This window comes from Erigeron canadensis, chromosome 1 (genome assembly GCF_010389155.1).
Source record: "Erigeron canadensis isolate Cc75 chromosome 1, C_canadensis_v1, whole genome shotgun sequence".
In the NCBI taxonomy this organism is placed as follows: Eukaryota; Viridiplantae; Streptophyta; class Magnoliopsida; order Asterales; family Asteraceae; genus Erigeron; species Erigeron canadensis.
Genome location: NC_057761.1, coordinates 20360755 through 20373276, shown reverse-complemented (window position 1 = coordinate 20373276; position 12522 = coordinate 20360755). Strand labels below are relative to the sequence as shown.

Genomic DNA, 12522 nt, shown 5'->3' with positions numbered 1-12522 from the left:
TTTTGTTAAAAAAGAAACTTGAAAGTGAAGAAATTTATCATAATCAGTTAGAGGTGAGCAAAAACCGAACCATAAAAAACCGAAAACCGAGCAATACCTATCCGTTTGGTTTTGGTTTTTTAAAGACCGAATGAGTTGGTTCGGATTTCGGTTTCATATATAAAAGCGATCACCAAAAACGAACTGAACTGAATACCAAATATATTACTCAATAATTTATTTCTATACTTTATCATACAGAAAGTAAAAAGTAAGTAACTGTTCAGTACAGCCTTCTGCGGATTTTGAACCCCAATACCTTGACACCATATGGTTAATGTTCATGTGCTTTAACATGATGAAATTTTTATTTGAATATATAATCGATTTAAGAAAGTCTAGGCACATTATATTTATAATGTTGATGTGTGCTCCTACATGATTCTTTACTCATGTGCTGCTGTAGTATAATACTTTTCTCAATTTTAATAATTAACGGTCTTTATTTCATATAGATTCATTCTCCCTTTGCTATTGTTAATGGAATATACTCTATATAATAAGCTACGACAAATGTAACTAAAATGAAAAAAGTATCACTGAACATTAGATGGTGTTATAGTGCGTATGTCATGCAACACAAGTTAAAATTATTTTGGGGCACTTAGTTAAAGTTTTATGCGAAAAAAGGTGAAAAAAGATGAGCAATACAGAAAGTGATAAAAAAGAAAAGAAAAAAAAAAAACAGATCAAACCGAAACCGAATCGGGAAAACGAAAAACCGAACCAAGCTAGTACCGAATCCAATAGTTTCTAATTTTCAAAAACCGAAAGGTTTGGTTCGGTTGTCGGTTTTAGACAAAAATCGACCTAAACTCACCCCTAATTCCAGCAAAGATTCAGAAGGAAGAACAAAATAACATGATAAATTAAGAAAGATAGGCGAAACATGAACACATACACAAGATATGGACGAAGATGCAGAGCATTAAGTACAATGCATAGCATATAAGATCTTGAAAACTTACAAGAAGATGATACATTTTATATTTATTTTCGCAACGTGACCATTTGGTCCTTATGATTAGTAAAAGTTTCCAACAAATCTTCATTATATTCAGCCTTCTCTATATTTTCAAAACCATTCTCATCATCAATCTTAATAACACTATCTTGTACATCATCCCTCCCTGCTAAAATTAGAGTGGCATCTTTCATGACTCGTCATGAAACTCGCTATTTCAGCAATGGGATGTTAGTCATGTTACATGTTCAAACTTTATTTTTTTTTTAATAAAAAAATCAATCATATAACAAAATGAATCCATGTACTAACAGTATAGAGCGGAAGGCTTTCTTCCAGTAACAACTGATAATTGGACTGGGAAGTTGTAAATCCGTGAGAACTTCGGTTTATATAGTCAATCAGTATATCCTACGCATATCGATATCAATGTGATGTACCCATATTAATACCAACGTATTTATATAACACATAAATTAAGCATATAAGGAAACGATATTGCATTAAGGATTTGAAGTATGGTTAAACTATCTTTCAAAGCACCCCCTCATGTTTGTTAGACTTGACACAAAATGCGATAATATATAATAAAAAACGACCAATTAAGAAAGGTCTCTTTTTTCCCCTCCATTTACAAAAGCCAAACGAAAGACGGTCAGTCAACGGACTACGGTGAGTCCTTAACCAAAACCCCATTAGCAGACTGAACAGTTAACACAGAGATATTAGGAGACGATGGGCCTCCACCTTCTCCTCCTAACGGGAGGTTGTTTCTAGAGCCGGTGGGATGACAAGTAGCATTTGAAATAGCTGTTGCGAGTGAAATTGGCATAAGACAAAGACCCTTTCCTTGTAGATATTGCATGGCGGAACCCATATCTTCTTCCATTAATTTCACTACTTGGTTTTCAGTTACAGTCATGGTCTCATTGTTGGTAGACGATGTGGTTCCGTTACTACTACGGGCACCACCCTGCAAAAATAAAGGACATAAAAGTAGTGTAAACAACTGTATCAGGGTGTACATGTAATATCAGAAAAAATGGAATCTCGAAAACTACTGCTTTTTTTTTTTGTATTTGTCATTTGTAAACATTTTCTGGTGTAGGAAGTGGAAAGTGATGCTTTTTCTTCGGTTGCTTTTTACTTTTAAGTTGTCTTTTTTCTTTCTTTCTTTTTTTTTCTTCCTTTTTTTTTTGTTTTGTCTTGGGACAAGTCATTTTCACCAAAATTGCAACATTTGAAAAGAAGAAATAATTACCAGCATGATGTGCACAATGCAACTATTTGTCAAATCTATTGTATATATAGGAGTAAAACTACCATAGTTGTATATATATTTCAAATGTTTTTTTGTACCTCAGCAACGACCGGATTGGTGACATTTGAAGCGGCACCTCCCAATCTGCTCATGCTCAACACCTACAATTTATAACAAAATTCACAGTCCGTTTGTTGCAGCTAGTATAGATTATCATTTTAAATAACAGAAAACAAATCGAGACATCTTGACATTTTGTAAATTAAAAATCCTACCTTGACTTGGAGCTGTAGGAATCTGACATAGTCTATGATCTCATCTAGCATTGAAGCCTTGTCCGTCTGTCATTCCATATCCCCCCATCAGCAAACATCAATATATTCTCCAAATCAAGATTCACCTTTTTAGTTTAAAATTTCAATCTCTCTCTATATATATATTAACTATATATAGGTGTGGATTATTGAGGGGTTTATAAAATTGAAAAAAAAAAAAATCAAGTTAAGTAGTTACCCATGGTAAAACTTTTACCTAATATAATCCAAGACGTCTCTATTTACGAAATTTTATTATAACTAATTGTCAACATACCAATATGTTACTCGTATTCTTTTATCTTATCTTCTATAAATATATATATGTATATATATGAAATAAAATAAAATAATTAAAACTATTGACTTTTTATAAGGTGTATTTATTTTTTACAAAACCATACAAGATTCCTATACATTGAAACTGAATAATTCAGATCTTGAAGCATGTGTATAGAAGTATCAAAAATTCAAAATAATAACAATCGGGTCTGAAATAATCATATCTATAATCGATAAGTTAGAATAAAATTAAGTTAAATAAAAGTGATTAATTAAGGATAATATACTAAAATTGGTCTCACTATCATTATTGAACCTCCCCCCACAAAATCTGCTTTTCTAGCTTCCATTTCAGTTAAACACGGAATTCCATAATTACCCAACCCCACGCGCTATCAATACCACGCCCCACAACACTTTCCCAAATTTTTTTTTATTTTCTAACGTTAGACGTCCGTAAACAACATATAAAAAAAGGGATAATCCTAAGGTGTATTTAACATACATAAAAAAAATTTATAACATTCATATTAAAAGCATGTTCCTAATTTTCATGATAAATGTACAAACAATTTATGTACCTTAAACACAGCCCTAAGACTGTATTTAGCAACCAAAAAAAACAAATCCCACCCAAAACCTCACTATTAGACCCGGTTTAGATCGGGTTTAAACTTGAGGCCTATAATCTCAAATCGTTATCTTTATTTTGTATGAAAATTGAGTTAAGGGTCATTGGCAAATATAGTCCGAATTAAAAACAATAAAAAAACAAATTAGTGAAGTGAAGCCCTTACTTTGTTAGCATTTGGCACAAGTTCCTGCAATGCTTTCATCCTCTCAGCAATCCTCTCCCGACGTAACTGCCAAAATTAACAACACAATTCTTAAGACATTAAAATTAGATTAAATTAAGATTTTGAAAAGAACCAAAATACAATTAATGACAACTTTTTTATTATATATTAATTAAAAAACAAAAAACATCAGGATGGGTGGGTGGGTGTATTTTACTCTTTCCGCAATGCTATGTGGGTCAGTTGCTTGTCCTCTTCTAGCTCTAACTCTTTGGCGTGGCTGTGACGGTGTACCACCGCCGCCGCCGCCGCCGCCGCTAGCCACCGTTGCACTTGTTACCGCTGCTGCTCCAGGAGATCCAAAATTCTGACCCGGAAATTGTTGGGTTTGGTTTGTTGACAAGGATCCAGCAGTAAATCCATGAAACAAATTTTGTATCGCGTTGTTATCTCCAATCTCCACAATATATAAAATCATCAATACATTAATATATATATATATATATATATAATATTTTAACAAAAATAAATAAATAAAAATAATAATAATTGGACTAAGATATAGTTACCGGTGAAGTTAAGCCACGTGTCAGCTGGAGGGGTTTTGCCGGCGTACGGGCGGCGGCGGCAGTGGTGGTGATCTGGTGCTGAAGAAGTTTGGAAGAAAGAAAGGCTGCAGACTGATCATCAAAATGGTCAACATCCCATGGTTTAGTTTGACCGTTGATGTCCGGCCAGGTGACGGTGGTTTGGAGGCCGGAAAGCATTTGATCAAGGAAATCGTCGTGGGTAACTGCTGGGTCAAAGTCGTCATCGTTGTTGTTGTCATTTTGGAGAGACATTTGTGATTCCTGCATTTTGTTTTGTTTTTTTACAAAATAATAAAAACTATTTAATGGGGGGTTTTCTTTTCTTTTCTTTCTGGGTTTGGTATGTTACACTTGCTCCACCACCCCTCTTCTCCCTCTGTTTCTGAACTAGTACTTTTTAATGGATCTAATCATGCATTGACATTTGGAAGTTTTTTTTAATTTATCTGGTTAAATAATAATTTAAACATTTTAGACAGTTTTTTAAGTTAATGGATCTATTGACAGGCTTACCACATCGATGACTAATATTTTTTTTTTATAGGGTTTGCTATAAATTATTTGTATATTTACCATAAATATTAGGAGTGAGTTTTTAATATGAAAGATACAAGTTTTTTTTATATATTAAATACACCCTTTAGAGCTATATTTAGCATTTCCTTTTTTTATTAATTAATCAATATATATATGGATTTTTATTCAAATGGTATATTTTTCCAATTACCATAGGGGTATTAGCGTAAAAAATAACTTATCAATATGTCGTATATAAATACATAAACAATAACTCATCAATGCAATTTAATCCGACTGTATTTTTTTTAGAAATTTATCCAAGTTTTATATTTTGTAACATATTTAATGGGATATGGTTAAAACTAAAATATAAGTTTAGTGTTAACTAACATTGTTAAAGGAAAAATGAAATATTAATACTGTATCCACTATTGATATGTGTAAGTTACCACATTTTGGTGTAATTTATATTATATATATTTACTATATGGATGAATTTTTAAAATACTTCCAACAGCAATGGTGTAAATTTTACATCGTTCAAATTTTGTTAATCTTTTAATAATGTTTGGCTAGCCAACTGAATACTAGTTTGTATTTATGTGATCATATAAACTTTTATTTATCTTACTTAATGTTAGATCTGTTGGATAGTATTTACTGTTTATCGTAGATCTATAGTTATTCACATAAAATAACAAAGAAACTTACATAAACTTTTAAGTTTAAAATTCTAAGTGTAAAAATCATCTAAGATAGAAGTAAAAGTAATTCTATAAGATAACTCGATTTCTTGATCACGTTGGTTAACGTCTCAACAAAAAGCTACCGCATCTTTTTTTTCTTCCAGTGTTTTTACTACTGATTTTAACTTATTTGTATCCAAAACATAAACTCTTCAATAAATATACGTTTCAATGCCACATCACGCAAACAAACTTCGTCCCAAAATAATTAGTCAACTTCATTCCAACCTTTTTGGTACAATAAGCTAGTAAATCAAAATCCCCCCTTTCATACTAAAGGAGGAATGTAAAGTGACATCATAATGTGTTGTTGTCAAGCCGAGAGGAAAGCCACATTGGATGTATGACGTAAATGTGTAGGTATTTCAAGGTGTTTTTGGTGTGTGTGGGGACGTGATTTGGGCGGGGGAATAAGGCATACTTCAAAAACGGGCTTTGGCGGGAGTAGGGCTTTGGGGACGTGTTATGGTGGTGTGGTGATATGTTGCAGGACCTAGGTGTGAAGGTGGTTGATAGTTGTGAAGGTGGTGTGTTGCTTTATTTCAAAATTCGGTTTTGGCGGCAATATAGATAATAAATATATATCTATGTATGTATGTCTGGGAGAGATATGCATGCTTTAATTTGAATATAATATACTAAAACTTAAATTAGTTGAAGTAGATATGGGTGGTACGTACGGACATATTTGTAAGGTTACACTAAGCATTTAATGCTAATTGTGTTCCCCATACGATCGATCTTCAACTGCTTCAACTAAAGGATTTGACACCACTGTTTATGAGTCTTGAGATCTACAATTGATTGGTTGGTAGAAAGAGAAACATGTATATTGTGTGATCAAACCTTATCACAAACACACCATCCCAAGTTTTTCACACACAACTCTCTCACCGGATATTACAATCAAATTTCATGGCTACCAACCAAACTTTGCTTGTGGAACAATTAGATGCTTCAAAAGATTTCATCAACATGAAGGTGAGGATAATCTGTCGTTGGATTAATCCCTGACAGAGGCTTGAGATGGTGTTGGTTGATGAGAAGGTAACCCTATATGTTTCCTTGTATGGTAGCCAATTCATAAATATAAGAAAAAAACACAATCTTTTAATTTCTGTTTTAAGTTTTTTTATGTTATTTTATAGGGTGCAAAAATCCAGTGTATGGTAAAGAAAGACTTGGTTCCTATCTTTGATAATCTGATCAAAGAGGATACTGCGGTTATCGTCAAGAGGTTTGGTGTTGGTGTGAATGATGACCCTTTCCCTGTGGTTAAACATAAGCTAAAGTTAAGCTTTTACAAAAGTACAGAGGTGCAACATGGTGTAACTTTTACTGGTCCTGCTTATGGATTCTCATTCACACCTTTCAATGAAATAACTGTGACCAAAGCTAGAGATAAAGATACCCTCAATATTGGTTAGTATGATTAAAGTGTTTTGTGTTTTTGTTTTGGTTAAACACTGAAAGATTTATATTTTTTGGTGGGAACAGATGTCATTGGTTGTATAATTTGGTGTGCGAATCTGGAGGTGTTCAAGTCAGCAACAAATACCTCAAAGAGGTTCAACTTGGAATTGAAAGATCTGGAGTAAGTTTTCAAATATCTCTCTTTGAAAGTATACTATATAAGTGCATCTATGTAGTAAAAAGTACATGATATTCTGTTTAATGTTTCAGTTTTCTTTCTTAGATTTGATGTACTAAAAAGTTGTTTATGTTCTGACAACCTGGGGTATACTATATCTGTGCATCTATGTATCTATATTAAGTTTTGTGTCTCACAACCTGACAGCATGTAGACTACTATATAAGTGCATGTATGTGTTTTGTAAGTGAAAGTATTTGTCAGTTGAAGTAAATAAAAAAAGAATACAGTTAAAAACATATTGATGAGGGTCTCATAGCACACTTGCACCAGTTTAACTGTCCTATTTAATAGAGAAATTGAACGAAATGAGTTAATATCAAATCATTGGTAACATTTAATGAAATCGGTATTTGATATATATATGTAGTGGTGTAACCCAACGTTGTACTTTGTGGAATGATTATGTTGTTCAATTTAATGACTTTGTGGAGAATAACAAATCTGAAGAGCATGTCAGCACTATCATGCAACATGCCATCATAAACGAATGGAATGGTAAGTGCAAGGATTTGGATTGAATTTTCTTGTCCCATGTTATCACTGTTATGTTTAATTTGGATTCACTTTTCTTTACCCAGAAAATTTGACCGTCCAAAGTGATAAGTTTGGTACAAGGATTTCAATAAATGAGGATATACAAGAAGCAAATGACTTTAGGAGGAGGTATGGATATATACCAAATATTAAGTTAGATCATAATGATTTGTTTTTTTAAACTTATTTCTCTACAAATCTTATTATTAGGTTGATACTAAAGGAAGGAGCTGCTCAAGGATCACATACAACTTTCACAACACAAACTGTTTACCCAAATCGGTTATAGTTCATCCTAAGCAGTGATAAGAAACAATTGGACGAGGTTAGAGAAGCTGAACAGGTAAATTTAAGGTCACCTCATACTAACTTATGACCATATTACAGTTTAAGTACTTATGCATATTTTCATCGTCATATTGAATTTATTTGCAGCCTGGAGATGTTGTAGTTGTGGCCACAATAGCTATGCTTGAACCGGAGTTTGGATGGTTCTTTATTGCTTGCAAAAAATGTCAAAAGAAAGTCATAAGCAAAATGGAGTACTTGGAAATTGCCGATGAAGAAGAGCTCACTGATGAGCTTATCAATGCTCCCGGTGACAGTATCTGGTGTCGAAAAGAAAAAAAGATAGCAACAGAAGTTGGACCCAAGTAATACTGCAATAGTCTTATACATTTTCAGTTTATACTAAAAATATAGAGATATATTTACAGGTTGATAATATATGTAGCATTTTTTTGCAATAGTCTTATACATTTACATTTTAACTTCAGGTTCAGAGTCACCATGAGAGTCCAAGACAACACAGGCAGTGCCTCTTTTGTAATGTGGGATAGAGATGTCCAGAAGCTACTTGGTTTGTCTGCCCATGATATCCGTCAAAGACAACTGAATAATGATGATGATGAGACTTACCCACATGAACTTGAAGGGTTGCTAAATGTGAAAGTTGCATTTAAGATAAAAATAGACAAATACAATGTGAAACACAAGGGCAGTGCTTATACTGTCAACAAGATGTGTGACGATCCTGATATCATTGCGGAGTTAGAAGATGAAGAAAATGACAATGAGGTAGTCAATTAATTTGCTATTAGAAATTGTAATGATGGTAATTAGTTAATTATATTGGCTATAATGAATATGACAATATGCTAACATGTATTTTATTGATGACTAGGTTCAGCAACAGGAAGCCATGCCAGAAATTGTGTCAGCTGTTAAGCTTGCTGAGGAGTCGCAAGGTGGACCAGATTCAAAGGTATTTGTAATAGATCAATACTTGATTATGATTGACAATTGTAAAAAAAATAAAATAATTCTCGCCTAATGTTGGCATAGGTGTTATGTGGTATATTTGCAGGATGCTTTCTCTGTTACTAGCGATTCTTTAGCTGCCGAGATTGAAAAAGATTGTGAGACCAGCCCTTTGCAAAAGCGATCTAATGACACTCCAGGTGTTGAATCAACAAGTAAGTCTGGAAAAAGGGTTCGCAAGGCGAAAATATACTAAAACCCAACACTCATCATTCTGGTTGAAGGTAATTGTCTTTTGAAAGTGTGTAGATGTGATGAACGTATATCAATCTACTATGATGTGTGTTTTAAACTGTCTTTTCAAACTGTGTTGACTATCAATCTCCGAACATATTCAGACTAAATGTCGGGTTTGTAATGTGGTGTGCTAAACTTATGTTTTGTACTAGGTTTGTATCATGTTTCATGGTGGTTGTTTTGGATAAGGAATCTCTAATTCAATTAGTTAAACACACACACACACACAGATCTTTTCTCATGGCAGTTGTTTTGGTTTCATCTTTAACTTAGTTAGTTAAACACACACACAGAGAGAGATCTTGTGGAATGTTAAGGAAAGTTTAAAAAACTGGAGAACAAGATATTATAGAATAAACAGTGAACCAAATGTATAAAAAGTGAATGTAGTTTGTGGTTTTTAGGTCAAAGATATTATGGAAGACAGATATTAAAAAGAGATTTTCATTCAATTTCACTTATGATGTATAATATTATTACCAATGTATTAGATCAATTTAGGTTGTGGTTACTTTAATGGTTTATAGTTCCATTGGAAGAGAGGTTGAAACTTATGTAATGTAACATTATATCATGTGTGAATAAACAAATAGCACATATCTATATCTATTGTCTTATACAAAATAACCCACAAATTGTCAATCACTTAGTGTAACCAAACATGACAGAATATGAACAAACATAAAATAGGCACAAGTTACATACTACAAGGGGAATGTCAACACCATAAACATAAGTAGTGTAATATTACAGACCCAGTTAAGACATAAGTTGTTCCATCATTATACACATGCTACATATATTACAAATCCAAAATGAGCATGACTACTATCCATACCATTAGGCTTGATACCAAGAAGTTTTGAAAAGACAACAGAGATAAAACCACATTTAGTTCAACACAAATGAAATTGTTCAACACACATGAAATTCCACAAGAGATCCATCAACAAGCTGCACCACATTGAGTTCAAAGCGTAGTTCCTTACCCCTTTCAACACCACATTTCGATGAAACCTTATACCAATCCGTCATGAGAACGACATGTGTCTGGTCATCATCTTTGCGAGCATCATACATAATTTCCAGCTTGGCCTTGAACTTCAAACTCCCCACATACACACATGCTTTGGTAAAGGTATCAAGGTGATTATCACGAACAAAATGATTTGGCACCGTCTTCAAATTACAATGTTAAAAATGATTAACACTAATACAACATAGAGAACATGAAAACAATTTTCAACATTCTTGAGTAATTGAATTAGTCATACCAATCCATTGGCGGTGAATGAGTGTTCTGTCAATCTTTTGAAGAAGGATGGTCTGTCAAGAGAATAATCATGTCCAGCAATATTGCAGATATGACTGTTATTTTGTACGTCTTCTCCATCACTCTCGGTAAGATACTCCTCAGACACTGTTGGCCTTACACTTCTTGGTGTTTCTCTAGCTGTAAGTATAAGATGGTCACAAGGTTAGTGTAATTAAAAGTAAAATCTGTGCAAATTAAAACTGTAATACAAGTTGTACGTGTGACAATTACTTACATACTGGAACAGCTGCAGCCAATCCAATTCCACGCTCATTAAAGTAATCAAACAAGTAAAATCCTCGCCCAAGATTTGTTAACATGATTTTACCACCCTCTTCAACCTCCTCCTCAGTGCACAGATTAGTCCACTTACTACCAGTGATACCCACAGCGCGCCAAACAGTTGGAACAACTTGATCTTTTTCGCTTTTGACATCATCATCAGTATGATCAACAGAAGAACCATCTGCAGGAAGAACCATCTTCCTCCTCATATATTACCTCCACATCTTCAATCTGATGTGGTCCAAAAATGGTAGCAGTCTTGTCGGTTTTACGATGATATTCCACATTCAGGTCATCAAGAAAGAACAATGGTGGATACCGAGATGAGTCAAACATTCCAGTAGTTACTAATCAACCATATTTTTTTAGGAGTACAGCATTAAGGATTACAAGAATGAATACAAACGTTTATATACCTCAGTATGTGGTGTTTAATCATATCAGAAACTCTAACTCATTTATGACTCTACACTACATTTATATATTTAATCATATAAATATATATATATATATATATATGAAAATCACACCTGCACACAATGAAATACTTAATTAAAAACAAAGAACAAAGTGATGTATAAACCTCAGTATGTATTGTTTCACCAGTCACTTCAATTAAACATCTGTTCACATATGGTTCTGCATTAGCATTCACCAACACTTGCTTGGCCGCACAATCAAAAGCAATAACATCCAGATTCATGTTCCTCCTAAGTCTGAAACAAAGCTGGCTGGTATCTGGTTGGATATATATACAGTAACAAATTGTTGCCAGCCAGCACCAGTCAGCATTAGTCTACCATCAGCAAGCGATACCAAACGAACATTGTACGCACGCCTGTCATGATCAAACAGTGTAACCGCCCGCAGGCCTGGTGTCACTTTGTTCTTAACCACTCTTGGCAGTACCTAAGATAACAAATGATATTTATATACCTTTAGTATTTTTCACCCAAAATTATAAAATTTTCCAAAAAAAATGGTGAAAAAAACAAAGTCTATCTCAAAACTCACCAAACATTCTGACAAAGTCTCTTTCTTCAAAAGGTCAACCAGAAATTGGAAAGTAATCTATCCACAAATATTGGTGGTGGGTTCAAAGAATAAAAGAAAATTCATGTTAGTAACTTTACTATATTCCAACCCCACTTGTGGTCCTATATACAAAAAATGTGAGTTATTGCTATCATCAACTATACAAAAAACATATATGAAACTATGCGGGGGACAAATCTGTATTATATAATCAACAAAAGATCTTTCATACTGATTCTATCATATGGCTGTTAAACCCAAAAAAAACAAAATTCAATGAATTAAAAAATCTGAAACCCTAAATGATAAGAGTTTATACTAAATTTATATATTTAATCATATCAATATATATATATATATATATATATATATATATATATATATATATATATATATATTCAAATCACACATGCACTAAATCAAATACTTAATAAAAACAAAGAAAAAAGTGATGTATAAACCTAAAAAACACAACCTCCTATACACGACAGTGTTAAACCAGTGTTGTATATACGTTGAACTAAAAAAAATATATACAATCAATGGCAATCGATTGAATGTAAACACAAATTAGATTAGAGAGAAACCTGATCCGCCATGTTACTGTTTCGGATTAGAGAGAAATGGAAA

At 33.1% G+C, this 12522-nt stretch overlaps 2 protein-coding genes across 2 annotated transcripts; one reads left to right on the top strand and one right to left on the bottom strand.

Annotated features, from left to right (window-relative positions):
* Positions 1-1479: 1479 nt before the first annotated feature.
* LOC122585395 (bHLH transcription factor RHL1-like) lies at positions 1480-4651 on the bottom strand. The gene is made up of 6 exons (XM_043757529.1): positions 4227-4651; positions 3875-4114; positions 3658-3723; positions 2540-2605; positions 2363-2425; positions 1480-1976 (listed from the first exon to the last, which is right to left on the bottom strand). Exons 1-6 carry the CDS (start codon positions 4512-4514, stop codon positions 1671-1673), a joined length of 1029 nt encoding a protein of 342 aa, XP_043613464.1. The 5' UTR covers positions 4515-4651; the 3' UTR covers positions 1480-1670.
* A 1887-nt stretch (positions 4652-6538) lies between these two features.
* On the top strand, positions 6539-9216 carry LOC122586527. The gene is made up of 8 exons (XM_043758516.1): positions 6539-6559; positions 6661-6934; positions 7048-7106; positions 7990-8043; positions 8136-8353; positions 8477-8777; positions 8884-8964; positions 9067-9216. The coding sequence occupies exons 1-8, from the start codon at positions 6539-6541 to the stop codon at positions 9214-9216; spliced, it is 1158 nt and encodes a 385-aa protein (XP_043614451.1).
* Positions 9217-12522: the final 3306 nt, after the last annotated feature.